The sequence below is a fragment of the Salmo trutta genome, chromosome 31, assembly GCF_901001165.1.
Source record: "Salmo trutta chromosome 31, fSalTru1.1, whole genome shotgun sequence".
In the NCBI taxonomy this organism is placed as follows: Eukaryota; Metazoa; Chordata; class Actinopteri; order Salmoniformes; family Salmonidae; genus Salmo; species Salmo trutta.
Genome location: NC_042987.1, coordinates 37605897 through 37624610, shown reverse-complemented (window position 1 = coordinate 37624610; position 18714 = coordinate 37605897). Strand labels below are relative to the sequence as shown.

The 18714-nt window shown below is 41.7% G+C and overlaps 1 protein-coding gene across 1 annotated transcript; it reads left to right on the top strand.

Moving 5' to 3' along the window:
• Positions 1–6401: 6401 nt before the first annotated feature.
• On the top strand, positions 6402–18377 carry LOC115170158 (zinc finger protein 2). Its single transcript, XM_029726500.1, has 2 exons — positions 6402–6775; positions 16019–18377. The coding sequence occupies exons 1-2, from the start codon at positions 6610–6612 to the stop codon at positions 17335–17337; spliced, it is 1485 nt and encodes a 494-aa protein (XP_029582360.1). The 5' UTR covers positions 6402–6609; the 3' UTR covers positions 17338–18377.
• Positions 18378–18714: the final 337 nt, after the last annotated feature.

Below are 18714 nucleotides of genomic sequence, written 5' to 3'. Positions count from 1 at the left end.
GGAGAGCCCTGCACTAGTCCAGCTTCAGCCGCATCATTCGAGCTGTCACAATGTATCAACAATGTCATGTTGCTAACTAGTAGGCTGCTGTTAATCACAAATATATAAAATGAAAAATGTAATAGGAGCCGAACCACCGCTCCAGTAGAAAACGGATGAGCAGACCTGAGGGCGTTCCTAAATTATTTTAACAATTTATAAAAGGTAAAGTTCTGTTTTACTGTCCATTCAGAATGTTCTGTTGTCCTCCCACGGCAGAAACGCTCTGAAGGCTCCAATCCAGTGCCTGCAGTAGGCCTCTCCTGGGTCATATCGTACTGCGTGGAAGACAAATATTCTGTCAGCAGGTGGCGCTGTATAGCACAACAGTGCCATAGAGACAAATACAATAGATCTCAACCATAGGCCGTATATTTTAAAAGTACCTGACTCTCCAAATATGATTTTAAAAAAACATTGTAATGGAATGGAGAAGTACTTAACTTTTGTTAAGGCTACCTCTGTCTAAACTCTGGTCCCCGTTCGTTTAGAGTTGAACATGTCTGTCGTACCTTTCTAGAGGACAAATCATACAGTGTGTGAAATAGGGGGTAGGGTGGTTTCCAAAAGCAGGAATACAATAATGGAAAAGCAGGAATACAGTAATGGCAAAGCAGGAATACAGTAATGGCAAAGCAGGAATACAGTAATGGCAAAGCAGGAATACAGTAATGGCAAGGCAGGAATACAGTAATGGCAAGGCAGGAATACAGTAATGCCAAGGCAGGAATACAGTAATGGCAAGGCAGGAATACAGTAATGGATAATAGTAGATAAATCCACAACCCAAAAGGGAAAAACAACAAAGCGAGATCAGGTCATTCAAAATCAAAGGTCAAGGTTCTCTCCATTTCAGCTACAGCACGAGTGGTCTAGTTACCTCAACGATGTCGAGACCCCAACTCCAGTAGTACTTAAACACATAGATATATCTCTGAACCCACCGATGGGCCATACACCTTGAGACTCTTTGTTAAGGGTTGAAGATGAATGTAGTACTTTTATAGAGACCAAATCATACAGTGGGTGAAAGAAGGGGTGCGTTGCCTCGGGAACAGATTCTGTGGAAGGAGGAGGACATTTACAAAGCTCTGGTTGAAGAAGAGTTCATTGATGGCGGTGTCCTAATTGGTGGTGTCCTGATTGGTGGTGTCCTAATTGGTGTTATAAAAATGAACTGATTCAAGGACTGAAAAAATATGAGTTGTTAACATTTATATATAAAAAGTATTATAAAAATTAACTGATTCAAAATAAAAATGTACATAAGTATTCAGACCCTTTACTCTACTTTGTTGAAGCACCTTTGGCAGTGATTACAGCCTTGAGTCTTCTTGAGTATGACGCTACAAGCTTGGCATACCTGTATTTGGGGAGTTTCTCCCGTTCTTCTCTTCAGATCCTCCCAAGCTCTGTCAGGTTGGATGTGGAGTGTCGCTGCACAGCTATTTTCAGGTCTCTCCAGAGATGTTCGATCTAGTTCAAGTCTGGGCTCTGGCTGGGCCACTCAAGGATATTCAGAGACTTGTTTCGAAGCCACTCCTGCATTGTCTTGGCTGTGTGCTTAGGGTCATTGTCCTGTTGGAAGGTGAACCTTCACCCCAGTCTAAGGTCCTGAGCAGGTTTTCATCAAGGATCTCCCTGTACTTTGCTCTGTTCATCTTTCCCTCAATCCTGACTAGTCTCCCAGTCCCTGCCTCTGAAAAACATCCCCACAGCATGATGCTGCCACCACCATGCTTCACCGTAGGGATGGTGCCAGGTTTCCTCCAGATGTGACACTTGGCATTCAGACAAAAGACTTCAATATTGATTTCGTCAGATCATAGAATCTTGTTTGTCATGGTCTGAGTCCTTTAGGTGCCTTTTGGTAAACTTCAAGTGGGCCGTCATGTGCCTTTTACTGAGGATTGGCTTCCGTCTGGCCACTCTACCATAAAGGCCTGATTGGTGGAGGGCTGCAGAGATGGTTGTCCTTCTTGAAGGTTCTCCCATTTCCACAGAGGAACTCTGGAGCTCTGTCTGAGTGACAATCGGGTTCTTGGTCACCTCCCTGACCAAGGCCCTTCTCCCTGATTTCTCAGTTTGGCCGGACGGCCAGCTCGAGGAAGAGTTTTGGTGGGTCCAAAACTTCTTCCATTTAAGAATAATGGAGGCCACTGTGTTCTTGGGGACCTTCATTGCTGCAGAAATGTTTTGATACCCTTCCCCAGATTAGTGCATTGACACAATCCTGGTACTCGGCCCTCTACGGACAGTTCCTTCGACCTCATGGCTTGGTTTTCGCTCTGACATTCACTGTCAACTGTGGGACTTTATATAGACAGGTGTGTGCCTTTCAAAATCATGTCCAATCAATTGAATTTACCACAGGTGGACTCCAATCAAGTTGTAGAAACAGCTCAAGGATGATCAATGGAAACAGGATGCACCTGAGCTCAATTTCGAGTCTCATTAGTAAAGGGTCTGAATACTTATGTAAATAGGGTATTTCTGTTTTTAATTTTTCATAAGTGTACCAACATTTCTAAAAACCTGTTTTTGCTTTTTCATTATGTGGTATTGTGTGTAGATTGATGAGGTGAAAAAATAGTCATATTTTAAAAAAAAATTATGTTTATTGTTTTCTTTTTTTACCCCTTTTTCGTGGTATCCAATTGGTCGTTGCAGTCTTGTCCCATTGCCGCAACTCCCGTACTGACTCGAGAGAGAGGCGAAGGTCGAGAGCCGTGCATCCTCCGAAACACAACCCAGCCAAGCCGCACTGCTTCTTGACACAATGCCCACTTAACCCGGAAGCCAGCCACACCAATGTGTCAGAGGAAACACTGTGCACCTGGCGACCGTGTCAGTGTATACTGAACTTTTGAACTCCAAGAACAAAATATCTCCTAGAGGGAAATTGTTCTGGAATGCATATACTGTACAGTGCATTCCGAAAGTATTAAGACCCCTTGACTTTTTCCACATTTTGTTATGTTACAGCCTTATTCTAGAATTGATGAAATTATTTTTTCCCCTCATCAATCTACACACAATGACAAAGCGAAAAAACAGGTTTTTCGACATTTTTGTATGCATCTGAATACTTTCAGAATGCACTGTATTACTGAAATTGAATGGAAGAAAGCTTGGTTGCTCCCTCACAAATTCTGTATATTAAATAAAGTAAAATCTTGCACAAAATATACCCAATAACTTGTTGTCGAAATTCATGGACTTAGAGGACATATGCCTTTTCTGTGATAAAGAAGGGGAAACTATTATACACATTTTTTACGAGTGTGACTCTTAAGTTATTTTAGAGCGAGTTAAGTAATTACATTTTTAATTTCATTAAGACCCATGTATTTTTTCAATTAAAGATGTAATATGTTATTATTCAAATGAAAACAAAACTACTGAATTAGTCATTCATTTCTTCATTCTCTTTGGTAAATTTTATATACACGAGAAAACAAATATTTGAAATCTGTCCCCAAATACAATATATTTTTTCCTTGTATTCTAACAACTCTATCATACAATAGTCATTTACAACATTAACAATGTCTACGCTGGATTTCTGATCAATTTGATGTTATTTTAATGGACAAAAAATTGCTTTTCTTTCAAAAACAAGGGTATTTCTAAGTGACCCCAAACCTTTGAACGGTAGTGTATATATTTTTATTTGTTATTTTATGTTTCTTCAGAGAAAATATACGTGTAGTGCTGTGCTATGTTTTTTTTTTATTGTAATTTGAAATGTAATTTTTTTTAAATTAAATATTCAGTACCAGTCAAAAGTTTGGCCACACCTACTCATTCTTTATTTTTACTATTTTCTACATTGTAGAATAATAGTGAAGACATCAAAACTATGAAATAACACATATGGAATCATGCAGTAACCAAAAACAGTGTTAAACAAATCAAAATATATTTGAGATTCTTCAAAGTAGCCACCCTTTACCTTGACAGCTTTGCGCACTCTTGGCATTCTCTCAACCAGCTTCACCTGGAACCAGGGATTTGTCCCAAATACAATGCTTTTAGTTGTAGAAATATTGAGGGCTAACTTATTCCTTGCCACTCACTCTGAAACTAACTGCAATTCTTTGTTGAGTGTTGCAGTCATTTCAGTCGCTGTAGTAGCTGACTAGTGTATAGTGTTGAGTCATCCGCATACATAGACACTCTGGCTTTACTCAGTCAGTGGCATGTCGTTAGTAAAGATTTTAAAAAGCAAGGGGACTAAACAGCTACCCTGGGGAATTCTTGATTCTACCTGTGTTATGTTGGAGAGGCTTCCATTAAAGAACACCCTCTGTGTTCTATTAGACAAGTAACTCTTTATCCACATTATAGCAGGGGGTGTAAAGCCATAACACATATGTTTTTCTAGCAACAGACTATGATCTATAATGTCAAAAGCTGCACTGAAGTCTAACAAGACAGCTGTGAAATTGTTAGATATTACTTGTTAGATATTACTGCACTGTCGGAGCTAGAAACACAAGCATTTTGCTACACCCGCAATAACATCTGCTAAACACGTGTATGTGACCAATACAATGTGATTTGAACACCTTTTTATTGGTGCTTTGGTCCGAAAATCACAACTCTCCACTTCAGATCCTAATCATTTATAGAGCCAGGAAATCAAAACAAAACCACTCCTAGTCACTCTGGCTCTACCTTTCCTAATGCCTTAACTATATTTGTGACCACTAATAGATCTCCAAGAAATACATCATTGTTGATGAATCGCACTCTTACAAGAAACTGATGTTATTTTACAACTTTCCCTCTTTTGGCTCCATTTCCCTTTTGTCAGTGTCTTCCATTCATTCTCACCAACTTCACTCATCAATCAGCACTTCCACCATCTCCCTCCTCCACCATGCTGCTATTGTTGTCAGCTAGCCAGCATAAACTAGCTTGCTGGGAAATCAGAGTTGACTTGACTTGAAACAAATTCATTAGTCTCCACTTGACTCTGAGCTGCTCGTCCTGAGCTGCTCGTCATCAAAGGTGTGTTCGTATAGCTTCTCCCTATGAAAGGGGACAATCTAGTGATTTCAGCAATCGTGGTCTCATCCAAAGATTATGGATATACTGACAAGATACATGTCTCTCCGCCCTAACAATGAGAGTCGTTGTCCACAAAGCGGCACGGAGAAGCTGTCTAGCTCCAGCCTAATCTTTCTTTGGATTGCTGGATACATCTCATTATTGTAGTCCTTTTTTGAATACTCAATGAGGGTTGTTGACGTCAACCGCCTGTATTAAATGGAGAGAGATGCTATGCTACTAGCCTCATGTCATGAATATTATTATTATTGTTATTTCTCAAAGTTGCCGGGATGTCACATGTCCTACTTATATCAGCATGCTCGTAACAACTTAAGCATTACAAAACTTTTATTCGATCAAATAAACCTCACGTAGCAAATAAGCCATTAATTTTTTCATTGACCAAATTCGATGTTCTCAATGACATCCATACAAAAAACACCTTGCTTGGTGGGCGAAACAACGAAAATACGCCATCTGCTGGAGGGAGACAGATTTTCCACCGAGTTGGGCCTCTCTCTTCCTCTCATCTCGCTGTAATATTCTCAGATGGATTTAGAGCTCACAACATGGAAAAAAATACTAAATCCCTTTGGGCGTAAAGCTGAAGTTGTAAGGAGTCTGCAGACATTCGAATGGTGTCTCAGAAATGCTCAGAGGTTTGGCAGAAAATGGTCTGCTGTGAGTTATAGTAAATGGGGCCAAATTTGTACTGTCACTAAATATAATCATATTTATTTTACAGGTGAAATATTATAGTAAGTCGTTTATTTTATTGTAACTATATTTAGAAAGCATTAATATTATTATAATATTTGTATTATGCACTTGAGTTTGTGTCCTCAAAAGTGAGTACACCTCAGAAATGATTCCTATTTTTTTTACCAGGAAGGTGCGTTCCAGACCTTTCTAGAAGTGCCCTGTGAGGAAGCGACAGGTTGAAATTGCGAGAGTTCGAGCGGGGCAGAAAGTTTCCTATGCTGAGGCAGTGAAGAGAGTTTAAGATAGCCCAGGGGTGAGTGATTCGCCTGGCAGCCCCCCAGTGAGTAAACCCGAAGAGAGACATACAGGGAGGATACGTTTTAGTAAGGTTGAATTTGTTGCGTTTATAGCCATACGATCAACTTTACTGTACTGATGGAGCCGAAATCACAGAAGAAAGCTTTGTTAGTTTTAGCAGCAGAAATATTTGGGTGTGAGAGATTGTAGTGCAGAACATCTACAGGGAGTTTTGAGAAAAGCAATTCGAAAGTAGTTGGATGATGGGGTTAGATGTTGGTGCAATTTAAGATTTTCCCCTCATTTTTGTGACCAAACGCTTCATCCGCACTCCGACCAACGAAAGGCAGCAGCGCGCAGCACCGCGTCTAATCTACCGGCGGAAGAAAAAAAAAATCACACAAAGAAGACAAACACAGGATTGTGGGAAATCTCGCACCTTGCGAAATGTAGGCTACATGCACAAATTTGAACGGAATATTACATATTTATCGACTTTTAATTTCGATCAAAATGTCTAAACTACAGTTGTTCAATGCGTATCTGACTGAACGATTAACGGCAGCGGCTGCGGAGATATCAGCGGCAGTAGAGAGAACGATAACCGATTACCAGGAAGAGAACGAACGTCTGCGACGACTACTTGATTTGTTAACCAAACCAAAGTTTCATAGAGCAGGTCTGTATTGAATCAATGGGACAGCTAACTCCAATGTGATATCCTAACATTTGAAATAAGGCACACCGCCTAGGTAAGCTAACGTTAGCTAGCTAGACCCAATGATGCGTAATAACCCGGGATTGTTGATGCTGTGGAATTGGACAATGACGGGCTTTGAAGGGTAATGGCTAGAAGGGATCCAGGTTTTGTTGAAGGGTCATGGCTAGAAGGGATCCAGGTTTTGTTAAATGAACGTCCGATTTTCCTACCAGGTTAGGATAATTCACGTAGTGGGTTAGGATAATTGGGTTAAGGTTAGGGCTAGCCAAAATGAAAAAAAGAATTGAACGTTTGACCTTAATTTGTCAAAAGCTGGATCCCTTCTAGCGATCCATGCTGCTGGCTAGAAGGCCGCCGCTGTTCTTAATCCCAGAAGGAGCACTTCTCGAATGAATGGAATTCTACAGTATATCAATAAAAATACATGTATTTAAGTATTTATTTGTTGTAGTGGGGACAATAACATTACTACTCAAACTGTTTTAAAGAATAGGTTTTTATATATATATTTTTTTTAAATAACATTTTAATGTTCAGTTCAATTATGGCTCAGACACAACAATAGTATTTGCTGGCGGAGAGTACTTCGCAGCTCTGAACGTAACTTGCGAACCGAGTGCACACTGATTTTACATGTAGAATCGTGTGAAAATGTCGTCAGTCAGACGTCTACAGCCGGTGGTCCCTAAAACACAGCGCGCTGAACAACCGGCAGACGCCAGAATCGCGTTGGGTGCGATGTGTAACTGTTCCTAGCCTTTCATCCTAGTCTTTCATATCCTAGCCTGTCATATCCTAGTCTTTCATATCCTAGCCTGTCATATCCTAGCCTGTCATATCCTAGCCTGTCATATCCTAGCCTGTCATATCCTAGCCTGTCATATCCTAGCCTTTCATATCCTAGCCTTTCATATCCTAGCCTGTCATATCCTAGCCTTTCATATCCTAGCCTGTCATATCCTAGCCTGTCATATCCTAGCCTGTCATATCCTAGCCTGTCATATCCTAGCCTGTCATATCCTAGCCTTTCATATCCTAGCCTTTCATATCCTAGCCTGTCATATCCTAGCCTGTCATATCCTAGCCTGTCATATCCTAGCCTGTCATATCCTAGCCTGTCATATCCTAGCCTGTCATCTCCTAGCCTGTCATCTCCTAGCCTGTCATATCCTAGCCTTTCATATCCTAGCCTTTCATATCCTAGCCTGTCATATCCTAGCCTTTCATATCCTAGCCTGTCATATCCTAGCCTTTCATATCCTAGCCTGTCATATCCTAGCCTGTCATATCCTAGCCTGTCATATCCTAGCCTTTCAAGGCGACCACCAGAGAGGGCAATGCTCAAATCAAATTAGATGTGTCACATGCGACGAATACAACTCGTGTAGTAGACGTTACTGACAATCCCTTAACCAACAATGCTGTTTAAAGAAAAATACCACACAAGAAAGAAAGTAAGAAATAAAAGTAACCAATAATTAAAGAGCAGCAGTAAAATAACAATAACGAAGCTATACACAGGGGGTACAGGTACAGAGTCAGTGTGCAGAGGCATGGGTTAGTCGAGGTAATTGAAGTAATATGTACATGTAAGTAGAGTTTTATTAAAGTGACTGCATAGATAATAACAGAGTAGCAGCAGCAGTGTAAAAGGGGGGGGGGGGGGGGGGGGCAATGCAAATAGTATGGGGGTAGCCATTTGATTGGAGCCTTATGGCGTTGTGAGTAGAAGCTGTTTAGAAGCCTCTTGGACCTAGACTTGGTGCTCCGGTTCCGCTTGCCATGAGGTAGCAGAGAGAACAGTCTATGACTAGGGTGGCTGGAGTCTTTGACAATTTTCAGGGCCTTCCTCTGCCTGGTATAGAGGTCCTGAATGGTAGGAAGCTTGACCCCAGTAATGTACTGGGCCGTACGCACTACCCTCTATAGCGCCTTGCAGTCAGAGGCCGAGCAGTTGCCAAACCAGGCAGTGATGCAACCCGTCAGAATGCTCTCGATGGTGCAGCTGTAGAACCTTGGGGCAGCTGGTAGCCTAGTTGTTAGAGCATTGGGCCAGTAACCAAAAGATTGCTAGATCAAATTCCCGAGCTGACAAGTTAAAAATCTGTCGTTCTGCTCCTGAACAAGGCAGTTATAACCCATTGTTCCCCGGTAGGCCATCATTGTAAATAAGAATTTGTTCTTAACTGACTTGCCTAGTTAAATAAAGGTTAAATTAAAACAAAAAAACAAAAATGTTTTTGAGGATCTGAGGACCCATTCCAAGTATTTTCAGTCTCCGGAGGGGGAATAGGTTTTGTCGTGCCCTCTTCACAATTGTCTTGGTGTGCTTGGACCATGCTAGTTTGTTGGTGATGTTTCCTATTTTTCATACTTTTTAACCCAGGAACTTGAAACTCTGAACCCTGCTCCACTACATCCCCGTCGATGAGAATGGGGGCGTGCTCAGTCCTCCTTTTCCTGTAGTCCACAATTATCTCCTTTTGTCTTGATCATGTTGAGGGAGAGGTTGTTTTCTTTGCACCACACGGCCAGGTCTCTGACCACCTCCCTATAGGCTGTCTCATCGTTGTCGGTGATCAGGCCTGCCACTGTTGTGTCATCGGCAAACTTAATGATAATGTTGGAGTTGTGCCTGGCCGTGCAGTCATGAGTGAACAGGAAGTACAGGAGGGGACTGAGCACGCACCCCTGAGGGGCCCCGGTGTTGAGGATCAGTGTGGCGGATGTGTTGTTACTTACCCTTACCACCTGGGGGTGACCTGTCAGGAAGTCCAGGATCCAGTTTCAGAGATAGGTATTGAGTCCCAGGGTCCTTAGCTTAGTGATGGGCTTTGAGGGCACTATGGTGTTGAACGCTGAGCTGTAGCCAATGAATAGTATTCTCACATAGGTGTTCCTTTTGTCCAGGTACACTATTTCTGCCACTATTTCGAAGTAATTCCTGCTGTAGAGCGGAAATGCTTGTTTAGGGTCTACCTCCGAAGAATGACGGAGGCCAGTTATACATATTCGCAAATTGGGGGTGGGAAAGAACGTCATGGTGATTTCCACATTGAGTGGAGAAACATGAATAAATAGGGAACTGACAGCTGTCAGTGTAGCTAGCTAGAGTGCTAACCTTATCTAGCTAGAATGCTAACCTTATCTAGCTAGAATGCTAACCTTTTCTAGCTAGAATGCTAACCTTTTCTAGCTAGAATGCTAACCTTATCTAGCTAGAATGCTAACCTTATCTAGCTAGAATGCTAACCTTTTCTAGCTAGAATGCTAAGCTTTTCTAGCTAGAATGCTAAGCTTTTCTAGCTAGAATGCTAAGCTTTTCTAGCTAGAATGCTAAGCTTTTCTAGCTAGAATGCTAACCTTTTCTAGCTAGAATGCTAACCTTTTCTAGCTAGAATGCTAACCTTTTCTAGCTAGAATGCTAACCTTTTCTAGCTAGAATGCTAACCTTTTCTAGCTAGAACGCTAACCTTTTCTAGCTAGAACGCTAACCTTATCTAGCTAGAACGCTAACCTTATCTAGCTAGAACGCTAACCTTATCTAGCTAGAACGCTAACCTTATCTAGCTAGAACGCTAACCTTTTCTAGCTAGAATGCTAACCTTTTCTAGCTAGAATGCTAACCTTTTCTAGCTAGAATGCTAACCTTATCTAGCTAGAATGCTAACCTTATCTAGCTAGCTAATGTTGTCTTTTTTTTTTTACTACATCATATTCAAAAGATTAGCCAGCTGGTTCTGGAGCTGGATTTGTCATGAGCATTTCGTTTGCCAAAGACCAGTACCGGTACTTGTATGTAGTCTTGTTATTGTTATTTTATTGTGTTACTATTTCCTTGTTTATTTTCTGCCTACTTTTTAACTTTGCGTTGTTGGTAAAAAAGGGCTTGTAAGTAAGCATTTCACGGTAAAGTATACACCTGTTGGGGCTCCCGAGTGGCGCAGAGGTCTAAGGCACTGCATCTCAGTGCTAGAGGCGTCGCTACAGACCCTGGTTTGATTTCAGGCTGTATCACATCCGGCCGTGATTGGGAGTCTCATAGGGCGGCACACAATTGGCCCAGCATCGTCCGGGTTGGGGTTTGGCCGGGGTAGGCCATCATTGTAAATAAGAATTTGTTCTTAACTGACTTGCCTAGTTAAATAAAGATTAAATAAACCTGTTGTATTCAGCGCATGTGACAGATAAAATTTGATTTGATTTGAAATCAGTATCTTCGACTTCGCCATCTATTGTTATCTCCAAAGTTTTAGCATCTTCCATAAGAGACATGCGTTTTTCTACATTGTATTTGAGGCGACGGTCGGAGCAGGGTTGCAAAAATGCATTCATATCACGCAATTATAGTATTTTTAAAACGGTTGTGTGTGTGTGTGTGTGTGTGTGTGTGTGTATATGTATATACATACATACATACACTGAGTATACAAAACATTAAGAACACCTGCTCTTTCCATGACATAGACTGAATATGGTAGAAGCTATGATTAGAGTTGCACATATTGGGGAATATTCAGAGGTGGAAACTTTCCATCGGAATTAACGGAAATATATGAAAATGAATACCATTTAAATGTAGATGTTTTTTGCATTGGATATATTTACCATATCATATGGGGACATAAACCTTTTACCTTATCATAAGTAGACATAATTTCAAATGATTAAATCCTTCCAATATAAATTTAAAAAACAATTTAATGACTAATTGAACTTTAATTAAATGAGTTGACTCTTCACATGGGATGATTTCACTGAACAACGAAAGAAAGGGGAATATTGAATTATCCCCAATGATCCGTCGCATCTTCCAAAAAAAACGTTTTCAACATACATCTGTAAAATGATAGGAAGACAACCAAAGCTTTAGTTTCTAGACTATCAGGCTTCCATGTCTTCTGCCTGGACCTCCTCAATGTCCACATCTTGAACATCAGACTCTGAGGCCTCATCTTCACTGTCACTTTCCAACCTTGTTGAGGATGGCTTGTTGTCAGGCTCAAAAACCCTCAAATTTGCCCGGGTGGCCACCAATTTTTCAACCCTTGTATTGTTCAGCCTGTTGCGTGCTTTGGTGTGTGTGCTCCCAAACAAGGACCAGTTGCTCTCTGAGGCGGCTGATGTTGGTGGGATTTGGAGGATGATGGAGGCATCAGGGGAAAGAGCCTCAGATCCACAAAGTCCCTTCCACCAGGTGGCTGATGAGATATGTTAGCACGACTGCCATATTGCATCTCCATCTGGACAGGATGCTCTTGCCAGCATACTTGGGGTCCAACATGTACACTGTGGCGTGTATGGGCTTCAGGCAGAAGTCTTCACGATTTTTTATGTATTTCAGAACTGCAGTTTCCTCTGCTTGGAGAAACGGTGAAGTGGGCAGGGCAGTACGGATTTCTTCTCTTACATCTGCAAGCAGTCTGAACATCAGACAGGATGGCATTGTCTCCCTCAATCCGTGTAATGGCTACTTCTATAGGTTTCAGGAGTTTCAGGGTGCTTACCACTCTCTCCCCAAATACATCATCCAGGAGGATCCTCTTGATGGGGCTGTCCATATTGGCAGACAGTGATATGGCCATTTCTTGGAGAGACTCCTTCCCCTCCAGGAGACTGTCAAACATGATTACAACACCACCCTAATGGGTGTTGCTGGGCAGCTTCAATGTGGGGCTCTTATTCTTCTCACTTTGCTTGGTGAGGTAGATCGCTGCTATAACTTGATGACCCTTCACATACCTAACCAATTCCTTGGCTCTCTTGTAGAGGGACTTTTGTCAGAGGTTGCTTGTTGTGAGCGCTGATGGAACTTTATGCACTTGGCCAGATGATTCTGCATCTTTGTTGCATTCTTCACAAATGATTTGTCACAGTATTTGCAAATGTACACAGATTTCATTCTACATTAGCTGCAGTAAAATGTCTCCTCACGTCAGATAGTGCCCGTGGCATTTTCCTGTAAAGATTAGGGGAAAAAATACAATTCCATGTACAGATAAATACACTGCTCAAAAAAATAAAGGGAACACTAAGATAACACATCCTAGATCTGAATTAATTAAATAATCTTATTAAATACTTTTTTCTTTACATAGTTGAATGTGCTGGCAACAAAATCACACAAAAATAATCAATGGAAATCCAATTTATCAACCCATGGAGGTCTGGATTTGGAGTCACACTCAAAATTAAAGTGGAAAACCACACTACAGGCTGATCCAACTTTGATGTAATGTCCTTAAAACAAGTCAAAATGAGGCTCAGTAGTGTGTGGCCTCCACGTGCCTGTATGACCTCCCTACAACGCCTGGGCATGCTCCTGATGAGGTGGCGGATGGTCTCCTGAGGGATCTCCTCCCAGACCTGGACTAAAGCATCCGCCAACTCCTGGACAGTCTGTGGTGCAATGTTGGTGGATGGAGCGAGACATGATGTCCCAGATGTGCTCAATTGGATTCAGGGCTGGGGAACGGGCGGGCCAGTCCATAGCATCAATGCCTTCCTCTTGCAGGAACTGCTGACACACTCCAGCCACATGAGGTCTAGCATTGTCTTGCATTAGGAGGAACCCAGGGCCAACCGCACCAGCATATGGTCTCACAAGGGGTCTGAGGATCTCATCTCGGTACCTAATGGCAGTCAGGCTACCTCTGGCGAGCACATGGAGGGCTGTGCGGCCCCCCAAAGAAATGCCACCCACACCATGACTAACCCACCACCAAACCGGTCATGCTGGAGGATGTTGCAGGCAGCAGAACGTTCTCCACGGCGTCTCCAGACTCTGTCACGTCTGTCACGTGCTCAGTGTGAACCTGCTTTCATCTGTGAAGAGCACAGGGCGCCAGTGGCGAATTTGCCTATCTTGGTGTTCTCTGGCAAATGCCAAACGTCCTGCATGGTGTTGGGCTGTAAGCACAACCCCCACCTGTGGACGTCGGGCCCTCATACCACCCTCATGGAGTCTGTTTCTGACCGTTTGAGCAGACACATGCACATTTGTGGCCTGCTGGAGGTCATTTTGTAGGGCTCTGGCAGTGCTCCTCCTGCTCCTCCTTGCACAAAGGCGGAGGTAGCGGTCCTGCTGCTGGGTTGTTGCCCTCCTACGGCCTCCTCCACGTCTCCTGATGTACTGGCCTGTCTCCTGGTAGCGCCTCCATGCTCTGGACACTACGCTGACAGACACAGCAAACCTTCTTGCCACAGCTCGCATTGATGTGCCATCCTGGATGAGCTGCACCACCTGAGCCACTTGTGTGGGTTGTAGACTCCGTCTCATGCTACCACTAGAGTGAAAGCACCGCCAGCATTCAAAAGTGACCAAAACATCAGCCTGGAAGCATAGGAACTGAGAAGTGGTCTGTGGTCACCACCTGCAGAACCACTCCTTTATTGGGGGTGTCTTGCTAATTGCCTATAATTTCCACCTGTTGTCTATTCCATTTGCACAACAGCATGTGAAATTTATTGTCAATCAGTGTTGCTTCCTAAGTGGACAGTTTGATTTCACAGAAGTGTGATTGACTTGGAGTTACATTGTGTTGTTTAAATGTTCCCTTTATTTTTTTGAGCAGTATAGTTAAAAGTTAGATTAAACAACTCCTTTTGTAATAAATGTTTTAAAATGAGACATGTATGGAAACAGGTGAATTAACACTCAGTTAGCATGGCTCAAGCAAGCTAAAACCCACATGGTAGCAAAAACTAACTAGCAGAAATTGTTAACAAGTTAGAAATGATTTAAACACACTGCTGTAGACTACTATTTACTAGTTAACAAAAAGTCATATAAAATATATTCACCCCACCCAGTATTGTAATCAAAACTTACCAGAAAGCATGTAGTCCTTGGCTCAGACAGTGTAGTAGTGTGGGCTCAATAGCATCTCATTAGTGTGCAAGATCTTGAGAATCAGCTGCACACGTGATGGAAGAATGCACTGCACATGCAGAGGGTTGCAATTCCTTTGAATTTTGGATAGTTTAACCAAAATATGCCACAAGACCTAGAATTGCTTTATGTGTATCCCACAAAAAATGTTCACTGTTATAAGCTATTTTTTGGATGAATTTAAGCAAAATTCCCCAAATTCCCGGGTTTAACTTCCCATGGAAAAATTCTGGAACTTTACCGGAAAGTTTCCAAAGCTTTGCAACCTTAGCAACGATCTCTTATTGATGTCACCTGTTAAATTCACTTCAATCAGTGTATATGAAGTGGAGGAGACAGGTTAAAGAAGGATTTTTAAGCCTTGAGACAATTGAGACATGGATTGCGTATGTGTGCCATTCAGAGGGTGAATGGGCAAGACAAAAAATGTAAGTGCCTTTTGAACAGGCTATGGTGTAGGTGTCAGGCGCACTGGTTTGCGTGTGTCAAGAACTGCAACACTGCTGAGTTTTTCAAACAGTTTCCTGTGTGTATCAAGAATGGTCCACCCCCCAAAGGACATCCAGCCAACTTGGCACTACTGTGGGAAGCATTGGCGTCAACATGTTGCCAGCATCCCTGTGGAACGCTTTCGACACCTTGTAGAGTCCATGCCCATGTTAATAAACAATGCCATGCTGACGGGTGGTAACATTAAAATAAAACCCAGTCCTGAACAGAAACATTGACTGAAAAGTATTAGCGCGTCATATGATAAGGGAAACACCACATTGACACAAAAAAACAACAACAAAAAGTCCCCACTCGGATTTCCCACTTCAAACCAAGCTATATCATACTTTGACTAAAACAATTACTTATTGACGTCAATCTTTGTGCAACGTCATGGGTATGCTTTGGGGATCGTCTTTCAGTGGGGGGGAAAAAGTGAATTTCTGTTCTTGTGGTACTTTAATATAATTGTAATGTATGCATTAAGGTGTCTAGTAGAATACATCTGTCAAAAAAAGAAGGTAGACATTAATAAATGCATTTTAATAGCTTCCAAAATCTTTTTTTTACAATGGAGTACCTAAGAAGTTCTGAAAATGTATGCATTCACTACTGCTAAATGAAATGACAGCGTGGTGGCTGTCAGGTTAATACATAGCATTGGCTACACAACTAGCTAGCTTACAGTTAGCTGCAGACTGTAGTGATGGCAGTAGGACATTTCTTCTGCAGGGCATAAGGGAGCTGAATGATACACTTTTATTCTATTTTAAAATATGAAATTATACAGCAATATTTCCCGTCTGTTTTCTTTTCAGATCCCCAGCAACTCACTCTCCTTGTATCTGAAGAGGAGGAGCACTGTGAGCAGGAGTGGAGCCCAAGTCTGGAGCAGGAGGACCCAGAGCCCCTACACATTAAAGAGGAACACGAGGAGTTCAGGACCAGTCAGGAGGAAGAGCAGCTTCAAGGGCTGGAGGCTGACACCAAAGACTCCACATTCACTCCTGCCTGTATGAAAAGTGACTGCAATGATCAGGGCCCACCTCAGCTCTCACATCATTACCAAACTCAAACTGTGGAGAACAAGGAGAAGCACTCTATACCCACCAACACAATTGAAGAGATCAAAACAGAACCTAATGGACAGGACTATGGAGTACCAGAACCTACTGGTGACTCTCATCCCCTCTCTGCAGTAAATCCTGGTTGTTCTGCAGCTCAGAGTGAAGCCAATGACAATGGGATGGAAAGTGAAGAACAACTGCCAGGATCTACACTACTCGAATCAACTAGAACATGGGTAAAACAAGGACAAAGCTCCCATACCAGTACTGATGACAAGACAGCCACACAGTTGCCCCAATTTAAATCCCCCAATCAAAGACATTCTGTTCCTTTTTCTTGCAAGGTGTGTGGAGAGACTTTTGTTTTCATGGGGCATTTCGTCCATCACGTGCGAGAAACACACACAAATAACCAAGACTACATGTGTGGTGTGTGTGGAGAAGACTTTGAGTCCACAGAATGTATGATCGATCACCTACAAACTCACACTACAGAAATATATTATTGTGACATTTGTAGCAAACGCTTCACCTTTGAGTCTCATCTGAAACAACATATGTTGGTTCACACTGGGGAGAAACGATATCAATGCAAAGAATGTGGCAAATGCTTCATTCATAGTGGACAGCTGAATACACATATGAAGATTCACACACGGGAGAAATTGTATCAGTGCAAAGAATGTGAAAAATGTTTCCCCAGTAAGCATAACCTGGACAGACATATGGTGATTCACATATATTCTAATCTGAAAATGCATAAGACTCACACAGGAGAGAAACGATATCAATGCAAAGAATGTGGGAAATGCTTCCTTCATAAGGGACACCTGAATACCCATATAAGAATTCACACAGGAGAGAAACCATACCAATGCAACGAATGTGAGAAATGTTTTGGCCGGAAGGAAAACCTAACCGCACATATGAGGGTTCACACAGGGGAGAAACCATACAAGTGCCCAGTATGTGGAAAATGCTATAGCACTGCACAAGTTCTAAAATTGCATCAACTTCAAAGTCACTATCTAGGTTTCCATCCAATTGGTGATGGATTTTCATGTGAATAATCCATATAGAATGAATATGGCCATTTCAGCACCAGAGGTGTGTTTCCATCCAACTGAATTTTTAGCAGATAAAATGCTGTGTGTGATGTAGTTAACTTAAGCGCAAAAGTGCTTTTATGTTTTCATATACCAAATAAATGTTTCCATTGCATTTTTCAACTCTACGAATGTTTTTGTCACAAACTGTTGAGATAAATGGTATTACTTGCCCAATCTGGTTTTGGCACATGCTCTATAAACAACAGTCTGCTGATTTTAAAGTGGACGAGGTAGGTTATATGATGAGATATAGATAAAATCAATATCCTTTTTTGATTGTTATAATTGGCAGCCATCAAGTCACCAGCATCATTGGACATTTGCAATAGGCTACAGCATCATTGTGTGACTCGGAAGTTTAAGGCGTCATGGTGGTTTTTCCACCGTAATTGTTGCGTGATCAACTTAATCGACCCCCCCCCCCCCCCCCAAAAAAAAAAATATCCCACCTTGTCTAGCGTATTTAGTTTAGTTGACATTAGGAAGTTTTACTGACAAATTAGTGGTTTTCAAAAGGCCTGTCGTGACTTTTTTTATTTTTTTATGCATCAGGTCATTGTCCTGTAGATCACTTAATTATTCCTTTTTGTTTAAAAAGCTCTACTGTGCGAATTTCTGACTTACCCAACTTTTCTGTTTAAAATATAAAAACATGAGAAACCAAACCTGTTCACAAGGTTGGTTAACTCTTGAGGTTCCTCGGGTCTCCACCGAACTAGGTGAATCCGCTTTTAGTTTTAAAGCACCTCGTTGCTGGAACCAACTACAAAATATATTACAATTGGATGTTCTGGTGCCACTTGTGCAATTCAAAATATTGATTAGTGACTGTCTTATTGAGGAATGTAATGTTTTTTTTGTGAATATTTGTGTTGTGCTGTATTTTACTGGTTTTATATTGTATTTGATTTGTATTATAAATTGTATATGCAGGGCTCCTTTGGAAAGAGACCCTGGTCTCAGTGGTGACTCCCTGCTTAAATAAAGGTAAATAAGATTAATCAGCATGAAATGGTTGGTTGAAACCTGGTTACTGTGAGGAATGTTCACGTTAGTATGTAGTAGGAATACACATACTAGTGCCTTTTTGAGTAGTGCTTTAATCCCAAATGGTGACAATCGAAAACCATCACACTTTCCCAGCCTTGTGGTTAGAAGTATTTTTCTTTGGTGGTGCTAAGCACATACAATCTAAAATGAAATAGTCTGAATGTGGGGGGGTACTTCGTTTATTAATTTGTGTTAGTTTATAGCAAAAAGTGACCTGCCCAAATGTTACGTCATGGTCCCTTCTTTAGCTTGGAGGCTGCTGAGGCGAGGCGGCTCATAATAATGTCT

Coding starts and splice junctions, on each gene's coding strand:
- LOC115170158 (XM_029726500.1), top strand. CDS start 6,610: ATGTCTAAACTACAGTTGTTCAATGCGTATCTGACTGAACGATTAACG. Junction 6,776..16,018: donor ACCAAAGTTTCATAGAGCAG/GTCTGTATTGAA, acceptor TTTTCTTTTCAG/ATCCCCAGCAACTCACTCTC.